The sequence below is a fragment of the Colossoma macropomum genome, unplaced genomic scaffold (genome assembly GCF_904425465.1).
Source record: "Colossoma macropomum unplaced genomic scaffold, Colossoma_macropomum, whole genome shotgun sequence".
Classification (NCBI taxonomy): Eukaryota; Metazoa; Chordata; class Actinopteri; order Characiformes; family Serrasalmidae; genus Colossoma; species Colossoma macropomum.
The window spans coordinates 38,954,867-38,982,620 of NW_023494799.1; the positions used below are offsets into that span (position 1 = coordinate 38,954,867).

Here is a 27,754-nt window from a genome sequence, read left to right on the forward strand (position 1 = left end):
TATTTCAGAAAGAAAATTTCTCAACTCACCCTCTTATTTTCTAATAGCTCGTGCATCTCAGGGTTGCAAATTTGTGAAGTTAAAGTTTGCCTAGATGGGTCAGGCAGAGCGAAATTCACTGCCACAAAAGCGAGACTTTTCCCACGTTCTTGCAGCCTTTACTGTTCAAGTGAATTGTCTGTTCGCTTGGCGAATTGTTTTGTTTCTTACCTGCCTAAATTCAATTCACTGCAAAAACATAGGGAAGCTTTTTTTCTTTTTGCTTTTTTGCCTATTTTCCTCCCCATTTCCTCTTTTTTTCTGCTCAGCCCTAACTGCCAATTCTGTTACACTGGCTAGCATCATACTGCGTGATAGGGGAACAGATCTGTCGTACCCACCCAGAGAGAGTGAGACGCATGTGGCATCAACAGGGATCGAACGCAGTCATAGGACCAGTGACAGTTGTACCACCCTGGAGACCATAGAGTAACATTTTTAACTGGAAACTATGCACAGTGACATCAGTGCGGACAGATGTTCTCTTATAAACAGATATCAGCATCGGACAAATGTTTAAGTTCAACCAATATTTCAGAGAATATTTGATGACATAGTTATTGTACACCAGAATGTTTTAGGCAAAATATCTAAAATATGCTAAAATATCTATTTTATTCTTTTTACTACAATGGAAACATAATAAAACATAAATGTTATGTTTCTCTGTTATGTGAATTCAGGTGGATCTAGTCTCAATTTCTGTAAATTTTATAAATGTTTACATATCAGCATTGAAATCAGCGTCAGCAAATATGTACATATCAGCATCGGCCAGCAGGTCCCATATTAGTGCGTCCCTACTGGAAATTTAACATTTCATAGCAAAACAAAGATCTCCACAGTTTATTGTTCGGTTTTACCAGCGTTCTGTAAAGCGTGGTTAACCTCACAACAACTGCTGTGAAAGAAGGCGATGGTGGGCCGAGTACGGATAGCTGAACTGCGTTATCTTTGGCTCGATAATGTAATTTAAATAGTCTAAACACGTTTTGCTGCTTCTTGTCATGTGATCTGTCTCTCCGTTCCCCACTTAAAGGCAGATGACACCTACCTGCAACTGAAGAAGGATTTGGAGTATCTAGACCTGAAGGTGGGCTCCTTATTAATGTGCCTTCATCTTCCTCATTTCTCCTCCTCTTCTTTTTCCTCCTCTCTTTCTCCTCTGATCCTTCAGCTTTTTTTTTTCTTCTTAATTCACAGTAACAGTTGTTGTGCTCTCTTACTTCCGCATAAATGATTTTTTTTGGAAACATGATGATTTTAATGTCTTGTGTTAGAGTATTCGAGGGACGCATGCGGTGAAAACTTTCACATCTCAACAAATGCATGTTTACAATGCCTAATAACCCGGAATAAAGGTGCTGATCTAAGATCTAAGGCTTTATTTTTCATGCTCGTATGTGTGGCCACATGAACAAGCTGGTACTGACCTCCAGATCAGCCTTCTTCTCCCTGATGTGTTAAGATATAAATAGAATTGTTGGCCTATACATGTTTTGGAGCTAAAGAGACAGTAATGTTCTCTGTGCTGTGGCACTCTGCTCTGTTCCATTGCTGCCTGGAATTGAAGGTCAGAAGAGCGGTTAGATGATGAAAAGCCATTTCAGATGAATTTGCCTCTTTTTCCTCTTAGAAATGGCCTTAAATGCCTCTAAAGCCTTTTCTCTTAATTGGCTTCGAAAACCTTTTTCTTCCCTTATATTTTTACTAACTCGTCACACCACGTTCACCGACATATTTGGTCCCACTTCATATTGACTATGAAAATGGAAAGACTCTGTAATCAAAAAATGTCAATTAATAATGATTTTTCACCTGCAGACCTTAAACAGTTACATTTTTGGCACATACAGAAGTGCACTGACTTCTATTGTCATCACAGTCATAAAAGTGCACCTCAATATTTTACCAAATATTTTGCTTAGTTGAATGCTTTCAAATACTTGTGCGAATTCTTGGAGAATACTTTTATACTCAGGTTTTTAATTATTTGCGTGTATTATTTGACCTACACCTCACAAAGACAAAGCGCCTATACATTGAAGCCATGTCAGCTGGAGTAGAGCTTCTGATCCTCGTGACCTAATGGCGCCTTTTATCTTCGTTTCGTACAGATGAAACGTATTGAGCCGCTCATCCGTTTGGTTCACAGTGTCTTACAAATCTCCACTCAGGGAAGTGGGTCCAGTCTGAATGTAAGGACAATGTGTAAAAAGTGTGACTCCTCCATGGCTCTGTACCCTCCTGATTGTGCTGTATTCCTGCTGGACCATTCATATCATGCCCATAGTGGTGAAGTGTGTAATGGGCAGTCATGTCCCGTGTTGCTGTCTGATACCGTGCTTTTGTGCATGTATTTAACTGGTGTGCATTTACGTCATAAGCTTGTGCTTATTGTCATATAGAGAGAAATGTGCTCTCTGAAAAATATCAATACTGTTCTGAGTACCAGAAAATACTTGCTGTATATGATTGCTGGTAAAAATGCAAAAGATGTGCATTTTTATTATTATTATTATTATTATCATTACAATTATAAATGCTACCGTATTAGGGGTGGGACACAAAACATTTTGCCAAAAATATAGTGTGGATACATGACGTATCAATAAGTAGTGGGTGGTGTACACGAATGAGTACAAATAACGTGACGTACAAACAACGTAAACTACGCTAACGTCAGCCCTGCTTGGTCAAGGATGTTTGAGTCATGTTTCAAATGAAAACGCGGCAGACCCCCGACCACCTCCCTCTGTCTTGTCCATTGCAGTAGTTAACTTTGCTTTCAAAGCAGGGGACACAAAGGAATTGTCCGTCTTTTGGGACCAATGAGGCCCGGCTGAGCAGCACTGTGGTCTCCCAGCCTCGTCTGTGCAACAAGCCGAAAACCAGCTGGTACTGATAGATTGAATAACTAGTAGTTTCCAAATTCCAGCAGTGTCTGACGGTCAGAGGCTGAGTATTTTGGATGCACATATAAGACAAATAACTTGAGAAATCCGATGAAGCTGAAGTTGGTTTCTTTTTCTGAATACCTGTACAGGTGCCAGAATGGAACTACTGCACCATTTAAGGTGGAACGGTACATTTGAACAAAAAGCCAACTTCAGTGTTCCAGGTTTACTTTGGTTGTTAAAAAAATGATATTATATATACATCACTGTTGTTGGAAGAAAACCTTGTATCTCCATTTTGTCCGTTTTTCACAAAATTTGATAGAACCTGTTGCTCTTTACATTGTATGTAAATTTCATGATGAATGGACTAAAAGAAACGAACCAGAATTACTTGGAAAAATGTCTGGTTCCATTGACTTACATTAAAAGTAAAGAAGTTTTTTCTTTATCCTGTAAAGTTACCATTTTGGAGATACAAGGTTTTCTTCCGGCAATAGCGATATATATTTATATACATATTATATATATATATGTATACCACCCACTACTAGTATCACTGCTTTCTCATTTTTACTATATTTTATTATTTCATTATTATTATTAAACCCAATATTACAAGAATATCAAACCTTTGTTATCCTGATGCTATATCCACCTACCATTATAGTCACACCAGATAAGAACAAAACAAAGTGTTTGCGAAGTGCAAATAAAAGTAATAAATCATCTCAAGTTAATAAGAAAATCTATATGACCTAAACTTCCTTTTGAAGCACAAATTACCATCAAAAAGTAATATCACAGTATCACAATACGTGTCACAGTATGTTGTAATAAGGTCTTATCGCAAAACTTACTTGAATCAAGTCTTTATAGAAACGTATTGTAGCTCAGGTATTGTGATAATGTCATATTCTGGGGCCTCTAATGATTCCCACTCCTAATATTTTCACTGAACTGATTTTAAAAGTCATTTGTGAGCTTACATGGCACAGTAAGTGGGTGAGTTATACCAGCAATATAACTAGTAGACAAATATTTATTAAGAAAGTCCTTTGTTGAACCTCCCTTTTAACACTCCATGTTAGTGTTTATTTTGATTGGAGTATTTCTGGGGGGTCTCCCGCATGGTTTATGATGAGTGCACCGTTCATGAAAAGTATTGATACTTTGCCAGGGAAAGAGTTAGTCTGTGGGTGGATCACTGTAGCTTTCTCCGAGTGCTCAGGTCCTCTTTCTACAAAGAGCAAGCTTCGTCTCACAGAGCCTCCACAACAGTTTTTAACTGGCTTGTATGGTTTTTATGTCCTGTGCTTTGTGTGTATGAAGTTCTTGTATTACTATAATTTCAGCAGGCTTGTTGTCGGTGGGCTGTGCAGTCTGAGTGTTTTAAAAACATGGGTCACTTGTTTCTGACTGCTGTTCACTGGAGTAATGAAGTGGTTTCCAGTCATGGTCAGATCTCCTGTCCTAGTGTTTTCTCTGTTTTAATACACCTATTGATGAAGGGCTTGTTAATCAGCTGTTAAGCTGGATCAGATGTGTTTGAGCAGGAAAAACACTAAATATGCAGGGCAGGAGTGCTTCAGCACTAGGGCTGGGAACCGTGGTGGTGTTAGGGCTGTCATGATTGCTTAATCGGTCCTAGTTTCTCAATTTAAAAAAATATTTTATTTAAAATTTACCCGTTTGATGAATGTAGTGATTAGTTTTGTATGACGATAATGCATATTTAAAAATTCTCCCTAATGGTGTCCCTTACACAAAGAATCAGTTGTCATTTATGTTAAATATAATTTATACAAAAGCCAGAGACCAGCCTTCATTTATTCAATTTCCAATCAAAATGGCTATTATTTACAAGATTCATTTTCAGGAGATATTTCTGAGGAGATTACACTTGCATAATGAAGGGAAAATGCAAAAGAAAAAAAATGGAAAAACAGGACTCTCCAAAAACTGGTAGACCACCGGAACTGCCCCCATCAAATAAACAGCACTTAAAGCTTTCATCTCTGAGAGAGAGGAGAAAATCAAGCTGCTTCAGATCTGAAAACATCCACAGGTGTTTCTGTCCATCCTTCCACTGTGAGAAGACGACTCAGCGCTGTGGGTCTGAAAGGACGTGTAGCTGTCAAGAAGAACCTCACTGAGAAAAGGAGACGGACACATCAAACAAAGAAGCTGGACAATGGACTGACCACCCCAGAGCCCAGACCTCAACACCACTGAATGTGTTTGGGATTACTTGGATTATGATCAAGCAGAAAATATGGCAACATTTTCTCCCTTGACAAAAACTTAATTAATGGCCATTTTGACTAGACATTAAATAAATGAAGCCTTTCTGACATACATACTCTTTATACAGTACTGTATATATATATATATATATATATATATATATATATATATATATATATATAAAGTATAATATGCTATTGAACATAAAGAAATTTTAGCATATATATTTCATATTTAGCTTTTGTTTTATAAAGTTTTCTAATTTATGTTTTTCCAGTTAAATATATTGATAATTTGGTATTTTTGAAAAGCTCAGTATGATTTGTTGTTATTGCGTTTAATAAATCCATTGTTATTGTTTCACCTTTTAACTCTGATTATTTGATTTATTGTGAAAAGAACTGGTAAATTACTTGATTACTCATCATCAGTAGTGACAGCCCTAATCACGTCGTTGAATTTCTGTCTTTTTTTTAACTCTTTTCTGTACGTGTGCCATGTAACAGGTGACTGGACGCGACGTTCTGAAAGACAGACCTCCGCGGCCGGTCAAAATAGCCGAAAGCGACGTTGACGTAAGTTGTGCCCTTTCATCCACCCTCCTCTTTTCTCCTGTTCTCTCCTCCTCTCTCTCTCTCCTCCCCTTTACCATGTCACAACTTAAACTAATGCCCACTCTCTCCCCTGCTGCGATCCCGCTCGCTCTGCTTGCTTTGCACAAAAGCCATTACCGGCTAAAGCGTGACCAAGTTTGGACTCGGCAGTTTGTTCGGGTAAACACAGGCATGTGAGGGAGACAAACAGGCAGTGATCCGCACCGCTGGGACAGCGCAGTAGCACCGGCGCCCGGCCCGCGACTCAAACTATAGATCAGGCCTTTTATTTACGGCTCACAGTTTAAAGAGAAAAATACATGCTGTGGGATTTTTATATTTTAAGCTCGTAAATTTTTCAGTTTGATTTTTGTATTCCATCTCCCTCTCTCTCTCTCTCTGTATCTCTTTCTCTCCCTCGCTCTCTCTCTCTCTCTCTCTCCCCCTCTCTCTCTCTCTCTCTCCCTCACTGTGCCTCTGTCTCGTTCTATCTTTCTTTTTCTCTCTCCTCTCTCAACCCCTTTTCATATGATTGGAGGTAAATAAGCTGAAAGTCTTGACTTTTCATCATTAACATTGTTCCAGTTTAACAATTTATAAGAACTTTGCTGGCGAATTTATCGGAGTGATGAATTTTTAATGCTGTTAAAACAACAATATAGTGCAGTAAAATAAAAACAGCTTAATTATTAATCGGACGGCATGATAAATAGTGCAGAGAATAAACACTCTCTCACACAGTGAGAAGAAGCCTGTAAATGAGGCATTTCTGCAAGCTTTGTGTGTGTCTGTGCGTGTGTGTGCGTGTGTGTGTGTGTGTGTGTGTGTGTGTGTGTGTGTGTGTGTGTGTGTGTGCGCAATATAACCCATTTTTCACAGAGAGCTGAAAGAGAGTCTGTTTGTTTCTGTAAAATAATGCCACCAGAATTGTCATGAGGAGCTTTGGGCTTTATGGTAATGACAATGTGCAGAAAAACCAACACAACAGGCTCTGCTGTTCTTCTGATTGGAGGGTTTTGAACTGGTTTGTGCCTCTCTCTGACACTTCGTGCTGTCATGTTTCATATCATTCTCTCAATTCTTCGTAGGTGAAACTGAGTAGATTATGTGAACAAGACAAAATCCTTCAGGAGCTGGAGGCCAGGATACGCATGCTCAAAGAAGACAAGGTCTGGCTCTTCACACTCCATACAAGCACAGTGATTCCATTAAATTTACTGGAGTAATTAACGTGCCTCATTCGCTGCTGACTCTCTCTTTCCCCCTCTCTTTTTCTCTGTGTCGCTGGGTCTCGGCCTGTAGGACAAGCTGGAGTCAGTTCTTGACGTGTCGCATCAGCAGATGGAGCAGTACCGCGATCAGCCGTCTCACGCGGAGAAGATCGCCTACCAGCAGAGGCTCCTGCAGGAGGACGTGGTTCACATCCGTGCCGACATTTCACAAGTGTCCACAGTGAGATACACAAAGCATTTTCGTTTACTGAGAAGTTAAATCATATTCAAATATTTAAACTAGAGATGTTCAAAATGTGCACAAACATAAATCATGGTATTTTCCACTGTTCTGACATTAATAATATCACTATATCCAAAATACGACTACTTATAATAATATTGAAAAAAGTAATGTTGTTATTGGTGGTGGTCATTTATAATTTTTAATAATAATACTAATTACTACAATAATATTTATTATATCAGTTTTTCTAGGCACTTTGAAATATAAGTGATACAAGTTTTATTCTTTAAAATCAAACCCATCAAGACAGTTTGAAACAAAAAATCTTTGTGTTTTGGAATAAAGTTGTCTTTATTGTGTCTGTTCTTGCGCTCTTATAGCTTCTTCAGTTTTAAAAGTACTATTTGCTTAGTCCATTTTTCTAAAAACTACAGACCACATAAGCAGCAAAAATGGATTTGCTTTGTGTGTGCACCCGCGGCTGTGTTGCTTGCTGCATGTGGCCGGCATAAAAGGCTACGTGGATTTACATTCTGGTCTAAATGCTCTTTTTTGAGTTTATGAGAGCTGATCGTGTTCAGATGTTCACGTTTAGTTTGTCTTGGGGACGAGGCTGTTTGTGGTTCACTGTTTTTAGATGTTATTACAGTATCCACAGTAGGGGTGGGAATCTTTAGGCACCTCACGATTCGATTCGATTACGATTCAGAGACTGCGATGCGACTATAAAACGATTATCGATGCATCTCGATGCATCTTTTTTTCTATACAGGATTTCTATTTTCCTACTGTCTGAGGACTTGGTACTTTTAAAGCAAAGTATTTGTAATGATCCATAATGAATTTACTTCCAATATCTTTTTTAATAAGTCAAATGCAAGTGATGTGGCAAATGAACTAGAAGACTCTCATTCACTGCTTTTGTTTAGAGCACATGAGACGCTGCTGCCACTCATCAGCGATAAATTGCACAGTTACGGTGAAATAAGATCCAGTGGCAATGAACGTCCACGCAGCGCGTTACAGCCGTCCTGCCCGTTTTCTTCAGTTATTTTATAACTGAAGTGGGTCGCTGTGTCAGTAAAACATCTTCGAGACGGAGCGTGTGCAGCATAGCACGAAAGCCCTGTTTCGCAACGACTGAGAACTGCAGGTCACCTAGCAACGATGCGTTATTCGCATTCATAAGCAGCGCAGTTGATAACTGGCAAGTTAAATCTGCAAGTAGAGACTGTCAAACACTAAATAGTTGCGAAGATGAAGTCGCTTCTCTTTTGAATTTTCCCGTTCCACCTTAAATGGTGCCGCATTTACATTTGGTGCCTCAGGCAGAATTTAAAGTGGAACGGGAAAATTCGAACAAGAAGCTGGAAAAGAAGAAGCGACTTCAGCCTCGGAAAACAGTCGAACGCTGAGAGGCATTTTATGAGAAACTGATCTACTTCTGAAGAAAAGTTTTCTGGTGGAAAGCAGCTACAGCTGGCAACTTCCGCACTTCCAAGTTCCACCTTTTGCGTTCCGTCAACATTACATTATAAATATGTAGGAAATCGATTTTTGACGTTTGTGAATCGATTCAGAATCGTTTGCGTCCGCATCGCGATGCATCTAAGAATCAATTTTTTTCCGCACCCCTAATCCACAGTATGACAAAACCCATATCACAACACAGAGTCACTTTTATACCAGCATACCTCTCACCCCTAACATGAACAAGTACAAGATGATGAAGCATAAACTAGTACACTGTTTGGGGAAATCGGAGCTGCAGCCATCCTGTTAATTCCTGTGAAGGGGCATCTCAAACCACTACCCACTCAAAGAAGCCTCCGTTGGGAATCTTGTATCAAATGGCATCTGATTTTTGTTTCAGAATAACATTATAACCAAGAAATATCAATTGATAGTAAAGGGAACGATTAGTGAACTTGAGTGAACAAACTAGTTTAGGGTCCAACTACAAACACAAACTGTGAAAACAGATTTCCTCTTTGGAGGACAACAGAAGACATTTCTCTCCACCCCCCCCCCATTCATTGTCACATGTGCAAGTTTTAATATCCTCATTTAAATCATGTTTTGTTGATTTTCTGTGTGGAAATATGTTTAAAAAGTCCTCTGACTTTGTATTTCTGCTTAATTCAGTGCTGAAACGAAGGCATTCAGAGTGGTTTGGTGCTCAGTTCTAAAGAAACCCAGTCAGAATTGTTCCCAGTGGTGGTGATAGGAACCAGACATCTGGAAAGTTTAATGCCTCTTAAAGCTCCCACATAGAAAGCTACTGCATGAAATGGTACAAATATATTGCTTGATGCCTGTTTTGACATAAGCGTTTGGGCTAAAATGTAATTTTTACATCATTCATATCAGAGAAGTAAATGCAAGGTGTTGTACAGCAAAACAGAACCCAAATAAAACTTTTTTTTTCAGATTTACTATTTTACCCTCATCCTCATTGCATGTAAAAACTAAAAAGACATGTAGGTTCACTGGAGTTTGCACAGTTTCTTTATAATGTACCATTTCACATCAAACCACTCTGAATGATTTTGTTAACATCTCAGTGATTAAATTAGGCAGAAAGTTTGGAAAATCGGGGGATGTGGTATTTTTCTGCTAATTTTAGGGCACAGTTTCTGTTTGTTTGTTGAATTTAACATATTGGAAAAAAATAAACATAAAATATTGATGTACCATTACTTTTGCACAAATGTGTTAAATTCAGCAAATAAACAGCAGTTGTGTATTAAAATGTGCAGCAGTGCTCTCGGTAGAGGTTGTGTCTGTATTCTCACTTAGAAAATCAACAAAGCATGTGATTTGACCGGGGTCACCCAAACCTTTGCATACGACTGTATACATAAAAAATTGTACAACTTAAAAAATGTGTAGTATTACTAACATACATATGTGTATATATCACTATTATCCAGCAACAAAAACATTAGATCAACTGACCTCAAAAAGGTCTGTGGGAGTACCTCACTCCAGGGATGTGCTCCCTCAGACCTTTTTGAGGTCAGTTTCTCTCCTGACCAGATGATGAGGCCAAATCTAATTTTAAAATGAATTGAAATTAGATTTGGCCTCATCATTTGCACAGGAGAGAAATTAACAGCCTTGGCACATTTCACCCTGGAGGGTGTTTCCCCCATTTTGCCCTACTGACCGTACCTCTAACCGAGTGTCCCGTTGAGATCAGTGCAGGTCAGCTCTTTACAGAGATTCGGGCAGATGCAGTGGTCTAAGCATTGCTGTGTGTTGCGTTGAGCAGGAGATGGAGAATGCCTGGAGTGAGTACAGCAGGCTGGAGGCGGATGTGGAGCGGCTGCGGTCAGCTCTCCAGGAACAGATGAATCGCAGTAGCTTCTCACAGGTCTGTACTCTCATCGCTCAAACAACCACCCGACTCAGTAATCCTCTTACACATACAGTGGTCACTGTGGATATTACAGTATTTGTTTGGGCTCTGTTGGATTTGGTACGTTTGTATTGCAGCAGATTATCAGCAACAGCCAATTAGAAGCCCATATGTTCACTAGATCAGTTATACCAGCTCTGTATACCAGCTGTACCACAAACATTCACCTAGGTATGTGATAATTACTCAATTTGAGGACAAGTAAATTGTTTTGGGCAATTAATGACTTATGTAGTGGGCAGTTAATCCCTTAGCTGACTGCTAAAAAATTTAATATTGCTTTAGCCCAGAATAGGATTTATGTATCTGTGCCAGATTCTGTCCTCAGCCACCATGCATTTAGCAGCCAAGCAGTATATTAAACTGCTTTTAAATAAGGATAAAGGTTTGGGGAGAGAAGGTGTGCTGGGCATGGGACGTTACATCTGAGGGCAGATTAACAAACAATTTGTGTTGTGGAAAGAGACTGACGCAATTTACTATATAGGCACAACAGCCCTTTAGCGCCCATTATAAGATCAAGGGTTTGTCACTATTATGTGCTTTTGCACCATTGCATGTCACTGCTGTCCAGAAAAAACATGTATCTTCAAAATAGTAACCATAGGTCCATTCATCATGACATGTTCATGTAACACAAAGGTCAGCTGCTGTGTGTAAATGATACAGAAAAATAAAAATCTTCAAAAAAATATATATTTTTGGGTAGCGATGATATTCATTTCTGGGAATATCCCTCTCAAAGCATAAAATACTGGATTAAAGTCTGTTACAAAGAACCACTGACTCAGATTTACCAGATCTGATAGTAAATCCTGACTTGATGGTTCTGCACTGTATTTAAAACCTGTGTAAAGTTTCTCTTATTTTTGGAGCTAATATGGCAGCCATTGTTACTGAACAGAGACACTAAATTATCACAGAATTATTCATTCAAATAATTATTTGAATTATTGTGTTGAAATATTTTTTTCTCAAAAATAAAATTAATTGTATTTTCTTGGAGTAATATCTCTTTATTTCAAGAGATATATGATATTAAATCTCAAGAACATGAGTCACTCTATTTAATAAAGCTCATTATTTTGGGATGAAAAGGTTGACATACTGTGTCAAAATATGCACATACTGCTGCCAGAAACTGAGGGGACCTAAGAGTTTTTCCTCTTATAAAAAGGACACAAGCAGAGGTTGGTCGTGTATTAATGATGTTGTTTTGGAAATAAGGACATGTCAGTAGTTTTTCTGGATGTTTGTATCTGTAGTTTCGTTTTAAGATGAATAATTATGCTTGTGATTATCAATGTATGTCATTTGACCATTGACTGATTTAACCCTTGTGTGGTGTTCAGGTCTGTGGGACCCATTTTCAACGTTTACCAAAAAAAAATTATGTGAATTATTATTATTTCAACCTCAGATTCTTGGTCTTTGCTCATTTTTTGTAAAGAACAAATAAAATAACCCATTTTCAGTGCCTTCACTCTGTTCACCCCCCACACATTTATATTACACATGTGGTGTTGGGCTGAACCCACGGGAGTAGAAGTGTGGAGGTGCTGTGTCCTTCACTCTGTTCTCCTCCTACATGGCCTGTTGTTAGTGTGTGTGTGTGTGTCTGTGTGTGTATTTGTTTGTATATGTGTATGTGTGTGTGTGTGTGTGAGGGTGGACAACATGGACAGGCTGCTGACTGGCTACCCTGCGCTGGACACTTCTGATATTTTAAACATCTGGTATTTTTACATAAATTGTTATGGCTGTAGTGATTTAATAAAACAATAACGTGGTGGGTCCACCAGACCACTGAGTAACCAACACATCAACATCACACAAGGGTTAAACAAGAGAACAAAGAGAATCCTAAATCAGTTTTTTTCTACACTATTCTGTTTTATACTGAAAAAAGTGGTGCTCTAAAATTTGCATTATTCAAACAGAGCATTATTTCCACAATAATTACATAAATTGCATCAGCAAAAGTATCACTAAATGTAAGTAAACTGGAAGACAAAATTGTGTTTATATATTGTATTTTTTCATGTGAAAATTATGTACATATTTAAGTGAAGTAAAATCATCACTTTTTTCATGCTGTGTTCTGTTCTAGCTTATTCTAGTCTAACCGACTCGAGTGTAATCTAGTCTGTGTTGTGTTCTATTGTCTTCTCATGCTTCTCCTGGCTGTTTGCAGCAGGACAAAGCTCAACTGAGGAAGGAGCTGTGGCGGATCGAGGACGTGATGGCTGGTCTGAGCTCCAGCAAAGCCAACTACAAAGTGACCATCGATTCTGTGCGGAACCCAGGTGAGAACGGGGCCGTCCCCGCCATCACCCCCATGCAGTGGACTCACCACAGAGGTACTAAGGCCATCTCCACCACCTACCACAGCACACATTAATATGTCTTTGCTTTGTGGTAAATATCTGTGTGTGTGTGTGTGTGTGTGTGTGTGTGGCCCAGAGAGGAAACTCGTGCCTTCGGCATTGTCTCCATCAGTGCCTTCTCTCTCAGTGGGGGAGCTGAAAGGGGCTCAGGCCAGCCCTCACCTCAGCCCAGCGCAGTCCAGCTCACAACCTTTCCATCTCTCGCAAGTGCTCCACAAGCCAAAATGGGTGAGGGACAAAGACGTTCAGAATTAAAACATGTTATTATAGAGATATTTTTGTTTTGTTAGTTATTTAAAAGTAATTAAAAGTACATTATTATATGATATGCTTTTCATAACAGCTTAATTGTGTTGCAGTCTGCACTTCTGACTGTTTTTCTATATCAGAAAATGACAAAACATGGCAAAAGTATTGTTTTCTTTCTATGAAATAAACCAAACTTTTCATCCAGTGGAACTTATAATAAAATGTCCCCTTTTCCTTTAACCACCACGAACATGATACTGATTAAAAGGTTCAAATCCACACTTTCAGCAGAATTTCTCTGCTTGTTTCTCTGAGCTACAAATGAGAAATAATTTTACCAGCTATCGATAGTGATGTGTCCCTGTTTAGTAGCTAGCTGCTGATAGGCTGATGATTTGTATGGACTCTTTTATAGGCTGAAGAAGATGCCCCTCCCAGACCTCCTCTACCCCACCTTTACAGTCCAGACGAGCACCCCCCCGCAGTGCCGCCCCTGCCCAAAGAGGCCTCCGTCATCCGCCACACGTCCGTCCGTGGCCTCAAGCGCCAGTCTGATGAACGCAAGCGGGACCGAGAGACTGGCCACTTCACCAACGGGGACAACAAGGTTGGTTGCCAGTAAGACCAACCAGCCTTTGGTCTGACGGTGTGGCAGAGTTATTAAGTTCTTTTTTCCTGGGATCCAGGTGGAATTGCGGACGTTTCTCAGTGAGCCTGAGCTCTTGGGAGTCGGAGGGCAAACGGGTGGTTCGGGCCATGATGGGGGCTACCAGACCTTACCAAGCAGAGGTAAACAATCACATGGGAAGCTCCAAACAACTGGAACAGACAGAACAGATTCATAAAGTAACAGTAGATCACAAGTGAGTTTAGACACATTGCTCACATGGTGATGGAAAACATTTAGGATCGAGTGGATTTTCATGGTATCTTCAATATACTATAAAGTATATTGTTTGAAATGTATGCACTCCTAGTTATTGTTGAAACTGTATGTCATCTTCATTAGTCTAATGCAACTCTTCACTAGGTCTGTCAGGCTCTTCTTCCAGGCTCAATCAGTCTATGAGCATCTCATCATATGTCACCCTCAGAAGAGGAGCCACCATGTCCAGCTTAAAGGTAAGTTTAACGCAGATTTAAATAAAGGCAGGTTTGTTGACACATACTGTGTTGTTTCGATTGCAATGCAAAGCACTGAGCAGATGAAAAACAAACAGCTCTGTGTCTGCAAACTTTTTTAGGAGGTTCACTATACAGTGCACTATTCTGGGAGTCTACCACGTTGTAGTGGGGTCCGGTGCACTCTTACAATCCTACAATGCACCACAGTAGAAGGTGGACATACCATATACCTCAGCAAGCTTAACATGTCGTTTAGGTGAGGATTCTCAGGCTACTTCTTTGAGCAGGACTGTGAGCTGCAGAGTGATCAGCAAAGCTCTGTAATATGAATGAAATCATTTACTTCAGTCATGAATTCTGCTCCCTATAATAGTGTCTTTATTTATTGCTGGTTCACAACCCTCACGGCCCCTCGACAGTTCACATTTTTAACTTAACTCTCAGTGCATGAGGACAGAGCAAATATGTGGAATGTCTGGGAAGCCCTTATGACTGATTTGGCAAAATAAAAAACTCACTTTGTGCACCACAAGGCTCTGATTATTTGATGGTATTACTGTGCCAATGTCAACAGATTATAATTTTTTTGTAATGATGATGAATTTACCGCTGAATTGCTTGCATGTTTAACTCTGAAAGCAAACATCCACAAGTCATACTTAAATACAGCCAACTATTATTGGTGCATTTGCAAAAAAGCATCATGTACAAATGACAGAACTTGAGTTGGAAGAAATGCACAAACACAATATTAAGATTTACATATTTTACTTGCAAATAATTTTATTTTATTTCTTTGCTGTTTGTTTATTTTTTGTTGTTTGTTTTTAAATGTCTCTCTCTTATTTTTATTGTTGTGCTTTGTGTTGCTTCTAATGGCAATAGCCTTAAAAAAAAAAACAAAAAAAGGAGGTGGTTAGTTTTAGCACATTCCTTTCAAAGATATTTTCAGTGCAACTGACCATGGGTGGATGGTGCAGGAAACCTTTCAACACTTCCATGGAGATTCTTAGAAGGAGCCAAAATAGGCCTGCAGATTACATAATAATATTTTTACTGAGCATCTGTTTTTTTCCAAAATGAAAGATATCATGAAAAATGAGTTTTGCTCCCTTATTTCCAATAGTGATTACGGGTCATTTTGAACACCGCTTCGTCCCTCTCTCTACTCCCCATCCCACGTTGCATGTACTGATGCGCTCCCTCCTGCCCTCCTGCAGGAGAGACCAAAGAGTGCCTTGGAGAGGCTGTACTCGGGCGAGCCCGTCCATCAGCGGGGCCGCATGAGCGCTGAGGAGCAGCTGGAGAGGATGAAGCGCCATCAGAAGGCTCTGGTGCGCGAGCGCAAGCGGACCCTCAGCCAGGGCGAACGGCAGACCTCTTCGTCCCGCCCCGCCTCCTCTTCCTCACGCCCCATCTCTGCCGACCTGGGATCAGTACGTTAGAGCACAGCCCATCTCACACACATTTCCTCTGGGGGATGAGCAGCACGAGCAGCACTCCCATCATTAACACAGTTTCAGCAATAGCAGCAATAGCAGCAATAGCTCTGTGGAGGAAACTAGGGCTTTAGCATTAGCGAAACCAGCGGTTTGCTGAAGTAGTGGCCAATGCAGGTGAGTAGGTATATCGAGTAGTGTCAGTCATAGGGCAGGAGGTAAGAGAGAATACTTTACACAGTAGGAAGGTTTAAGGTGTAGAGCACTAAAGATGGACTTGTGAGTATGAAACTAGAGCTATAAGCATCTATGCAATGTTTCCACAACCCAGTGCCTTGATTAATTCTGCCAATGAAAGACCCGCAAATGTCATGAGAAGAGTGATTAAAGACATAATATGATGTACATTGATGACATGTATTGAAGTCATGACACTGACCATTGTAGTGAACGCACTGTTTAATGTTCTCACTAATGCCCTGTGGTCTTTGGTGTCCTAATCTGGGCTAAACGAATCACGTTTGTGTGGTCATTCCTAGAGGAGATGTCTCCGATTTTTTATGCCAACACTAACACAGTCACTGAGCGCTCTCTCAGCCTCTCTGCTAACCCAATGCTGGGGAAAGGGCTAACTCTACTGGGAGGGTTTTTTCACTGGTCTAGTTCACTCTGAAACCTCTTAGCAGTGCATCATCCTGCTGCAGTATAACCACAACGTAACACAGAAGACTCAGGCTTCAGTTGCAGCTGCTTCTGCCAGGCATCATTGTGCTTACTTCATACAGGAAGCTTGTTCCGCTTATCTTTTTTTCACTTTTACAATCATAAAAAACATAAACATTAATTAAAATCCCGGCATCTCAATTGTCCTCTACGTGTGCAGACTCATACTGATTTATTAAAACGTCGCTTCTGAGGATGTGGCGCCATAAAATCACACTTCATCCATCAACTAATTTCTCTCATTTTGTGTATTCCGCTTCGCTAATACACACCCTGCTTTTATTCACAAGAAGGCCGTATTTTGAAATGTCTTGGCCTTGTTTTGTTTTGTTTTGTGTTTTTTTTTTTATTTAAAAGTGTCCTTATTTTTTGATGTGTACTGCACTATGAATGACCATGGATAAAGCATGGATGTTTGGAATGAAAGAGTAATGTGTCTGTACGACTGTCAGTGCCTCTGCACTTTCACATCATTCACACGTATGTATAGCGGTGTTCTATACAACTATACATATATACGGTGTCATTGAGCTACTCACCGAGCATGTTGCTTCTTCCTTCGTTTGTGTGGTAATAATAAGACAGCTAATTGCAGCATTATCTGCCCGTGGAGTACCAACTATCTACAATCTACTATCTCTACTCTTTCTTCAGTATTTTTTTATGTAGATTATGTAGATGCTTGCATGGAATAAATAAACACTTTGCTAATAAATAAACATGGTGTTCTTTTTCATTGCCTGAAAGTTATTAATATGCATCCATGCCGTGACTTTTGCAGGGTGCAGTTTAAGCACAATGATGCCTGGGAATTAAGCAAATTTATTGATGGTTAGGAAACGCACTGGCCTCCGTCTCTCTGTAGCAGTGATGCCCTTTTTTATTCCCCAGCTTGGACACTTGTACAGTCACTCCAGTCACTTTTGCATGCTGAGGAGAGAGAACAGGAAGGGACTGTTTCATTGACGCCAACGCTTGCGGTTTTCATCCGAATGGCTTTGTTTGTATTTTATCTTTCCCTCTGTGCGTTCTTGGGGATGCGAGAAAGGCGATTATAAACTGAATGCGCAGAAGTAATTGAGCTGGCCATCTGAGCTCCTTTGCAAATTGTCCATTTATGTACACCTTTTTTTTTGCACCACCACATTTTTTTGCCCCAAAGCTATTGACATTGAGACAAGAGGATGTTGTTTAAACTGTTTCCCTAAAAGGAATAGTTTGGTGCATCTGTGTTTATGCTCTCTGATTTGTTTGTTAAACTATTTGTTCTATGCACACACGCACCTGGCTCGCATAAGAATGCCTCGGTTTGTCCCTGTGCTCCACTGTGTATTGACCTGAAATACCTAACTGTCTTTTGGGCTAAAGTGTTTACAAAGCCGGAACTGACTATGAACCGCTTCTGTGCGAGTCACCCCGCTTTGAACCAGTAGGACGTCATGCAAACACCTGATGTTATTCAGTTTCTATATTCCAATATTCAGTATTGTTGCCATATAGTCCAGTACTCAGGATACAGACTCATTCAGGATCGGCTCCTGTCCATATTATGGCTGTCAGTGGGATGAAAAGGGCCAGTTCTGAAACTTAGATTGCCTTAGAATGCATGTGAGGCCTCTGAGCTCTGTGTGTATGTGTTGTGCCCTCAGTGGAGGCGCGAGCAGGAGTTTGATTTGCAGCTGCTGGAACGGGCCGTGCAGGGAGAGGAGAGGCCACCCGAGCACAAAGAGAGACAGCGCTCACACTCGGACGAGTGGCTCACCTTACACTCCACCCCTCTCAGAGAACTCGACCTGGAGCCCCTTGACTACCAGCTGGACCTCAGCAAAGAGGTACTGTTCTCCCTCAGACTCTGTGTTTTAATTTTACAGAGTTAGTCACCGACTGCCTTCAAATTTTAAGTTAATTGAACTTTTTTAATGCAAAATAATATTTGATATCTCATTATTGAAATATATCCTGCAAAATACAAGTCATCAGACTGAAAATATCCACAGTACCTACTGACAGTCTGTCTCCTGGTTGAGGCTTGTTTACCTGCTGCAATTAGTATTTCTTTGAAACACCAAATAGTTTGTCTGTCAAAGAAAATAAATTTAGTCAATACCAAATAATGGGATTAGGCTTTTACAATCAAAATTCCATGACTTCTTCTTCCAAAGCTTTTTTTGCTGGGCTCTACATATTTCTCTTGTACACTGAGAGTTGAGGTGAACTGAAAATCTGCCGACAGCGGCCGACATCATGGCCTGCAGATTCCACTCTTCCAAGTCACCAAAACAGTACCCATCACACGCAGAGCTTGTATCATGCTCTTTTTATCCTGCACATTCAGAGGCATAAAAGACAGCAGGCTTTAGTTCTGAATCACCTCGACCAACTTGTTGTTTAGGTGATGAAATTTCTGAATGAACAGGACAGCGGCTAGACGTTCCACCAAATACAAGTCCATAACCTCTGTGTAGAAATCACAGAAGAAAGCCAGCTTGCTTTACTACTTAATAAGGTACATCTTAGAGAGAACCTTCACATGAGGCAGTTCCACCTGGAGCACAGTGGACAGGGAGGTACAGAGCACAGAAATGAGCTTAGCTAGATCAGCACAGTAATGGGAGTCCACCAAATGTGGTCCACCACTGCGGTCAACTTGAAATTCCACTTGGACAGCTGGTCAAATATATTTCTGATTAAGCTATGATGAGATATAAGTTAACTGAACTACTGTTAGTAAGTTAATAGAAAAAGAATCTGTTTCTTATGCTCTGTCAACTTATTATTTCAAGTTCATTTGACTCAAAATTTTAAGATGGTCTGGTAGCTAATTTTTCTGGGTATATACTGTGTTTCAGATTTATTTCACTTTATTTTTCATTCATGTTTAACTAACTCTTGATTTTAACTGTTTTTTATCTTGATCTTAAAGTAGTAGTCCACTGTTTTTAACTTTATCTTGTTGACTTGAAATTCACGCTAAGAAACAGTAATCTGTTTAACTAATAAGAGTCAGTAAATCGGCTTAAACTTTCATTAAACATAAAAAATTTGGGACAATAATAATTGTGTGTTTTATTCTGAGAACTCTTTATGTTAAGTTCAATAAAATTATCTTTTTAGGGAAGCCAGGTTACTTTTTATGTTACAACTCCAAATCTCTTTTACAGTGCACTTATAATAGAAGCCAATGGGCACATTTACCACCCACGTCTGCCACCCTGGGGAGTTTAGCTTCAGCCCTAATCTAACACACCTGATCCAATTAATCAGTCCTTTAGGAAAATCTGCATATTAGAGCCACGTGTGTTGGAACTAAACTCTCCAGAGCCAGACTTGGGGAAAGCTGGGATAGAAAATAGCCTGTAAAACGTGGAGGATTGGACGATTCCTCTAATTGATTTAAAAGATTGAGACGTTTTTTTTTCAACATGGTCTTACTGTAGTTGAGATTTTCTTCTCTGTGTGTAAATGTTAAAATGGAGGCTTGGTCACGTAGGTGAATCATGTATGTGCTCCTTCTTCATCCCTCCATTGCTGTCTAGCTGTCTAAGCCCCAGAAGGTGGCCATCCCCGAACGCTATGTGGACTTTGAACCAGAGGAGCCGCTCAGTCCTCAGGAGATGGAAGCACGCACCCGCAAAGTAGAGCGCATTAAGAACATCCTGGCCAAGTCTAGGTAAATACCTACTGGCTTTTAGCGACGATATGTAGCCCTGCTGGAATGGACCCTTGTCCTCAGATGTGGCCATGTTTTGATCTAAATCGTGAGGAATGGGCTGTAGAACAGAAGCAAGTATAAACGGCTGCTCTGCTGCTTTGCTATTCCAGTTTACCTGTGTTTGTGTGTTAGTGTGCAGAACATGCCTCCAGCTGTAGCAGTGGATAAGCCGGTGCTTTCAGACCTGGACTCGGCTCTTCAGGAGCAGGAGAGGATCATCACTATGTCATATGCGCTGGCCTCCGAGGCCTCTGTGAAGAGCAAGCAGGTGGCAGGTAACCAGCCCTCTTTCCTTTTAGATCAATGTCTCCTTCACACTCACTCCGCACTCACAACGAGTGTCCACTTGCACTGATGCGCTGCATTTCCCTCATGCGCACGTTACGCCCGCACATCACTTTTTGACATTTTTCACTTAATGGAATGATTTCTTGCTCCAGACACGCAGATGCAGCTCTCAGACAGCAGCGCTCAGCTCTGAAGTGGCCTCACTCAAAAGGGTCAACTCCACACTGTCAGGTCATGCTCCCCACACCTGCAGGACCCTCCGGTTGCGTAGGCCCTTTTCAAAGGACTACCTGGAGATTAAGCGCCGAGTGTATCATTAACACTTGGATCATTAGACGTTCAGATAGTGGAGCCTGGAGAATAATGGGGGTGAAAATCCTTCAAAAATGATTTGTTCAATATTAGTAAAGCCCTGTTCTCATCTCATGAACATCCACTACAGAACGACAGATGTGGTAAAGAGACTAGAGCACTGCCAAAAATCTAAGACCAAGGTGTTGAAGAAGGAGAAGAAAAAAGTGCAAAGCTGGACTGATCATCAACCCCTAATAACTAAACATTATTCCTTATTAGGGGGGATGTGATGAGCAAAGCTGCTTGCTAATTGTGAGCCATGTTGAATCTCTCAGGCTGGGAGGAACCTCTTGATGAGGCCATTTTTCCAGGCTGATCAATGACGGAGCTGAAGATGCACCAGGCCTCCCCCTCGTCCGCGTCCTGTGGCTGTGCTTTGAACATGGTTCTGAACTGGCATATAAAAGCGCGCCAGCGCACTTTTCATCTTTACTTTCTCACGCCGCGCCCCCTTGCTCTCTTCCCGCTCTAACCTTCAGAAGAACAGCCAGTGCTCGTCTCTCTCTCTCCCTTTCTCAGTCGCTGCCGTTTGCAGCTCGTCTCTCCTGACGTGAATGGGGCCCTAATGGAGCCCGGTCAACACTCATCAGTGTATTTGCGCTGGAAAGAGATGTCTGGATGGATTACATGAGCGATCTTGTGGAGCAGTGGCAAGGTTATGAGCTCCCGCTGTACTGCTTCGTTGGGGGGAAAGTACTAGTTCTTGATCACCAAAATAAACTTGAATTCAGAGTCAGAGCCAGTTATGACAGCTGTCATGATTTTATGATGCTATATAGAGCTTTTTAAGTGGAATGTGCCGTGTGAAGGTTGCCGGGTGTTAGCTGGACTCTTAGCAGATGCATTACTAACATTCCTCTGTCCTTATCTGTGCTCCTCTTTAGCTTCTCCACAGGTTAACAGTCCCACAATGCTCCCTCCACCTCCGCCACCTCCTCCTCCTCCTCCTTCCACTGCTGCTCCAGCTGTCTCCTCCTCTCAACCACCTCCCCCTCCCGCTAAGCAATGGATTTCACTACACCTTTGTCTAATCAAAGCAAACAAAAGTAAGGACTAACCCACTAACCATTTAGCACGCTCCCACGCTTCCGCTAATTGTTTCCCGCGTGTGTGTGTGTCTGCTCATGGCGTGCTATGTGTTGCATGATCATGGCTCCGCAAAACCTCAGCAAACTGCACGCCGTGACTGAAGTGCCCCCCTGCAGCCAGCTGCCTCCACATCTGGAGGAGGAGAAGTGTGTGAATTGTCTGCAAATTGGCTTTTGTGAGCGCGCTAGGCAGCAGCGCCGTGAGAAAAGGTTGAAGCGGCCTAAACAAACGCTGCCTTTTGTGAATTGTGCTGTAATTAATAAAGAGCTGGGGGCACCTTTCGCTTCCGCACCTTATTCTCACTTTTCTCACAGCTGCACTGCCGAACACCACTTGCTATGCCATCTGTAGGTCGCTGTGAAACTGAAAAACTGTTACTGCCTAACCTGCATGACACAATGCAGACACAATGCTGTTTCTTGTACTTGTGTGTGACTCCCCAGAGACTCCTCCACACGGCCGCAAGGCTCTCTTTGACTTGTTAACTGCATCTGCCTGCAGCCTGAATTCACAGCACGGCCTGAATTCTCCTCATGCGACACTTTCCATTCCACTAGTTTGTGTTTGATATAATAGTCATCCGTCCTGCACTAGTTTGCCTCTTACCCTGTTCCTTCTCTTTGAGAGTGAAATATGTATTTTTGTTCTAAAATACGTTGAGAATATAATCTTATACGTCTTATACAGCTTCTGTTGCTGTTTCTCAACATGCATTCACAGCATGAAATCAGCAACTGCATGGCATGCGGCTTGTCCTTCGCTTTGCGATGTGTGTGTTGTTTTTAACACTGCAGGATTCTTTAACTCAAACTTTTTTCCCCACTGTGACATGCTGCACAGAGAGAGGGAGAGAGGAGAATGTTTACCTGTCAACTATGTAGTAAGGTATAACGTTCTTCCAAACCCTGTAGTCTCTACTGTTGCATCTGGATGAGCATATATCTGTCGTGATATACCCCTTAATATTCTCTTTACAATAGGTTTTCCATGATACAAAGCTTACTTTCTGTTGGTGCTTGTGATGTAGCAACAGCAAACTCTATTCATGATTGGTAGATATTCTGCCGTAGTTTTTTTGTACTTTCTTTAAACATTATAAAACATTATAAGCATGATCTGATGCCCTTATGCGAGTGTAACTCCTTGTGTATGTATTGTCTCTTCCAGCCAAAGCTGTGTCCGGTCATTGAGGTGCTATCACACGACGATAACTCGCGCCCTGCGTTCTTAGCGGCAGATGAACTTGAGTTCAGCTTCTCCATCCTCATCCATTCTCTGCATTCTAAACAAGACATCAGCGCACTTTTGGACTGGCACTCGTATTGGTGGACAAAGCGGACTTCACTTCAGAAATGCGGCGGTTTTGTAGGGCTACACTGAAGCAAGTATTTTGTAGAGGTCACAGGCCTCTTGCTGTGGAAACTGCTGTGCACATACTAAAATCCCAATATGTCTAACAGACCTAAATGAGTGATAGAAAACTTGTTTTATACATATTATTGCACTTTTAACAAGCACTGTATCATAGAGCAAATACGAGAAAAAAAAACTCATTTTAAATGTGGAGGCTCTTGAGGTGAGGATGAGTTTGAAGAGGAACTGTAGCTGAATATAGAGAGGTTGAAGTATTAAACATACCGAAGGTGATAGATGCAGCTGGTACGGACGTAACTGTCACATGTTGATTGTATTTTTTGTTGATGGAGATGCTATTCTTACACCAAATCACATGAAATATTATTTTTGTGTATCTAGCACTGCCAGTTTCCAGTTAGCTTGCCAAACGGGCTCTATTTTTTTTTTTGAGCAAGGGGGCTACATTGAACAATATTTTCAGAAATTTTGAGGGAAAGGGAGGGAAATACATGGCATACTTTCTTTTTTTTTTTTAAGAAAATGTAAATATTAAAGATATTAACAAATTCTCTGTCTCGACTCTGTCCTGTCTCTGCAGAACTTGCAAGTATTTTTCAATGCAGTCACAGAAGTATTTAAAAAAGATCGAATGTGTTCTTCAGACATGTTTCAAAGTAAAGGTCGTTGGGCAGGGAATTCTGCTTCAAAGATTGTACCTTTATTGACACCGGAATTGCACAGCTCTGAGCGAGTTAGCAACTCTCTCTGTCCCACGGATTTAATTAAGGTTTTGTGAAACATTTCTCATCTTTTGTAGTTTTTTCCCCTCCCTTTACACGGATAAAGCGATGAGGAGATAAAATGAGGAAAGAAAACCTTAATTTCAAAATTCCTTTGCTTTCGCTTTCACTTGGCTGCCACAATAACTTTTTTTTCACAGTACCCAGTTAGTACAAAGGATAAGTAGCCAACAAAATGTGCTCTCATCATAGTTCCAAGGATTCTCTTTGATATTTCTGATTGATTGCTTTGACCTCTTTACATTTATTTCTGAAGAGAATTCAGCTGACAGAGTTGAACTTGGAATACAAAAATAAAGGTAGCGAGGGTGAAAAGACGTTATTGAAATGTTTCTTTAGTTCAAAGGTTCTCGGTTTAAAAGGGCATTTTTAATTCCCCGTCTCTGTATCATCCACCGTGGAGCCGTGAAGGTTGATAGTATTAGCCTGCAACATGCTTGGCAATCAGTAGAACAGAACATGTGGATATAATAAAATCAACGTTGCTTTGTGGTTGACATATTAACTCCACCGCTTGGCAGCGTGAAGTTTTTATCGATCAGTTACGGGGCATCAATACAGGACATGGGGACAGTTAAAACCACCTTTTCAGTGTAACCATTAACGATATTGTGGCAGATTTCTTTAGTGGGGATGTTTTTCAGTGGAGGTTTTTACCGAGAGCCGGCCTGCATGGCTGTTGGGCTACTCTGTATTTCATGCCCCATGTGAGATCTTTATCTGTAATTGGGGAGTAATTACAGGCTCTCCTCTGCTGCGTCTTGTTCTTTGATAGCACCTGCAAGACACGGCGCACCTCCCACTGCTCCACAGAGTAGGAGTTGCCACATCTCACTGCGTCTGATTAGGAGAAGTGAGAGGCGGACTCCGCTGTGTGTGATGTGTGTGTGTGTGTGTGAGTGTGTGTATGCGCGCTCCTGGTGGGCATGAGAGTCTGATCACATCCGCTTTTCTGCTTATTTTGCAATAAACGGGCTGCTTTTTTTTTCCCCTCCTCCTGCAGAAATCCACCCGAGCCCATCCGCAGAGAATTGTGGCATTTCCATTTATCGATGTTTGGCTGCTGGTTCATATACATCTGTTATTCCACACTGCAGAACTTCAAAGAGAATGCAAAAAGGCCCCATTATGCTAATTCCATCCTGTTCTGTTAAACGCACTGAGTGACTAACACATTAATCCTTTACGGAATGTTTCACTCTAATTCAAAGAGGTGAGCTCTAAAGAAAAGTATATAAGCAACTTGTCGCTTTGTGCTAAGGCGCCATAGACCAAGGAGTCAGTGGCATTGGGCGGAAAAATATTATCTTTGTTCTTATTCAATTTCAGCATTTGCACTGTGATGAAATTTCAATGGGCCGTCACATCACAAATGCCATTGTATTCATGACTTTAATCAAGTCATTTATGAATAGGCAGGGAGGCAAAAGGAAATTTCCTTGAAAGTGAAGTGGGGGGAGTGTTGCATTTGAATTTTGAATACTTTCAATGTCCTTCATGTGAGCGAAAGAATGTCACCTTGAGAAGATTGGAAAAGTACAGTTTCGTGTATTCATCCCTGTGATTGCGAAGAAACCCTCTGTAGAACTGTGGCGATGGTCCATACTGACAATGTCTCAGCCGTTTGTACTTGCAGCCCTGCCAAGCATTACCGTTAAATTTATAGTTTAGTATAGACCGTTTGTCAATATTGACATGGAACGGGGTGGGGGGCGGGGGTTTCCTCTGCCTAAATACTCTCTGGTGAATTAATGGCGACTGTTTACTAAATGTCTAGGAACGACATGAATTAATTAGCGTGAAGTGCAGAATTTCCCCACAAGTCTCCATAAATTTGTCACAATGTGACTCGCAGAGATGCTTTTTTTGGGGGGGAGCGCCTGAAATGACTCCATCTCCCAGGAGGCCGCCGGATCAGTGGTGAAATTTGAGCTGAACGCAGGACCCGTTCACCATCGTCTGAGTGGTTAAAGCTCATGAGCGTGACTTTGATGGCTTTGACCTGAGGCTCTGCTTCTTGCTTTGCTGATAGGAGCTGACAAAGTCAAGCTATAGAGGAAGTGAAGGCCTTGTGCACAGCTGTGAAGCTAAAGAGGTAAACCAGAGGAGAAAAATTACTTGTATGAAACGTCCAGAGCTGATGATGAAATACTACAGAGATTTCATGTGAAGTTCAGGGGGTCAAGGATAATTTCCACCTTGATCTTATGGATGCATGTATAGCTGCTGTTTAGACACTAAATTGTCCATGCATGTCAGGAATGAGTTCCCTGAAAGCTATTGATTTAACTTGATGTCTGAAGACTGCGCCAGTGCATTAGCGGTGAGTTACTTACAGAGGAAATAAATGTACTTCTCAGAGGCTCAAAACTGTTTACATGGCTGTCCTTGACATGTATACCTATCATACCTATTACTGCTAAGTAATAATCATTCTCCTTAATGTTTAGTTAATTTTCATTAAAGTTTTGAGAATTTTGAAATAAAAACATCCTTTTTATGAACATTGCAATAATACAGTGTGTATTACGCTGCTATTAAAGAGGGCTACTGCTGGGAATTCAGACCAGTCAAGAACTAAATATGTGCTAATAAGGTCCACTGTTGCAGGCCTCATTCAGACACCTGTATACTCAATGTCCAGCATCCGTTATCTTGGCTGTCCTTTCGGCTCTTCTCTTCAACCTCCTGGCACCATCGCTGAAGCTTCTCCACTCCTGATTTTCATGTGCATACTGCTACCAGTGTTGAACAATGACACGCACAGCGGGCTCCGAACAAGCAGCGTTAAGGCGCGCCATCAGAAATTCATTATTTCATGTCTATCAGGGTGCTTTTTATTCAAAGGCACACAATTGCTCTGTTTAAGGACACTATGTGTTGTTATGGCGCCTCGCTTTCAACACTGCAGGGTTCCTTCAATCTTATGCATTCACCTAAGGGAGGCTGAGGGATCTAATACAAAAGCTACTTTGAATCAAAAGTGGTATCTTATGCTGTTTTATCACCATTGATTTATTATCCATACTTTTATAAGGAAGAGGTTGAATTATTAAAAAAGCTCTGCTCAGCATCATGGAGTGTATCTTTTATACAGCCTTCTGCATATCTTGCAAAAGAATAGATAAAACTGAGAGAGAGAGAGTACTGCTAGATTCTTTTGTATATCAGAGGGGAGATTTACTTATGATCTGAAACATCAAGCTGCCTTTGTTTGTTCAATATGACAATGAAGACACTGACGTTCACCAAAGCCGGCGTCTTGGATTGAAGTCTCGAACAGCAAGGGATGGAAGATGAGAGGCAGAGGGAGACAAAGTAATAGCTCAATGCGCGAATGATTACCTCTGAGCACGTAAAAATGCTGCGTTCAACGAAACAATAAAACGCTTTCACGCTCCATAAATGCCTGGCATTTACAATACCTACAGTGAATTGGGCTTTTTGTAAACACGACTGAGGTAAATGCCCTTGAGTCCCTCATTTGATCTAACAGTTCTTTTAACCTGGGGAAGCCTCTTTGCTGCACCTTTCACTTCAAATTAAGGCAGAGCACTGTCTCGGGGCATGGAAACAA

At 41.0% G+C, this 27,754-nt stretch overlaps 1 protein-coding gene and 1 pseudogene across 1 annotated transcript in view; one reads left to right on the plus strand and one right to left on the minus strand.

Annotated features, from left to right (window-relative positions):
• Positions 1-23,819, plus strand: part of plekha7b (pleckstrin homology domain containing, family A member 7b) — a 166,669-nt gene extending 142,850 nt beyond the window's left edge. The window contains exons 14-29 of the mRNA XM_036587019.1: positions 1,079-1,132; positions 5,690-5,758; positions 6,865-6,945; positions 7,079-7,228; positions 10,509-10,610; positions 12,850-13,015; positions 13,119-13,270; positions 13,707-13,898; positions 13,978-14,080; positions 14,322-14,413; positions 15,637-15,852; positions 18,228-18,410; positions 20,115-20,248; positions 20,423-20,565; positions 21,817-21,978; positions 23,189-23,819. Coding sequence (XP_036442912.1) covers positions 1,079-1,132; positions 5,690-5,758; positions 6,865-6,945; positions 7,079-7,228; positions 10,509-10,610; positions 12,850-13,015; positions 13,119-13,270; positions 13,707-13,898; positions 13,978-14,080; positions 14,322-14,413; positions 15,637-15,852; positions 18,228-18,410; positions 20,115-20,248; positions 20,423-20,565; positions 21,817-21,978; positions 23,189-23,211 — 2,022 coding nt within the window. The 3' untranslated portion in view covers positions 23,212-23,819. The remainder of the gene's footprint in view (positions 1-1,078; positions 1,133-5,689; positions 5,759-6,864; positions 6,946-7,078; positions 7,229-10,508; positions 10,611-12,849; positions 13,016-13,118; positions 13,271-13,706; positions 13,899-13,977; positions 14,081-14,321; positions 14,414-15,636; positions 15,853-18,227; positions 18,411-20,114; positions 20,249-20,422; positions 20,566-21,816; positions 21,979-23,188) is intronic.
• LOC118818773 lies at positions 18,712-19,275 on the minus strand (annotated as a pseudogene).
• Positions 23,820-27,754: the final 3,935 nt, after the last annotated feature.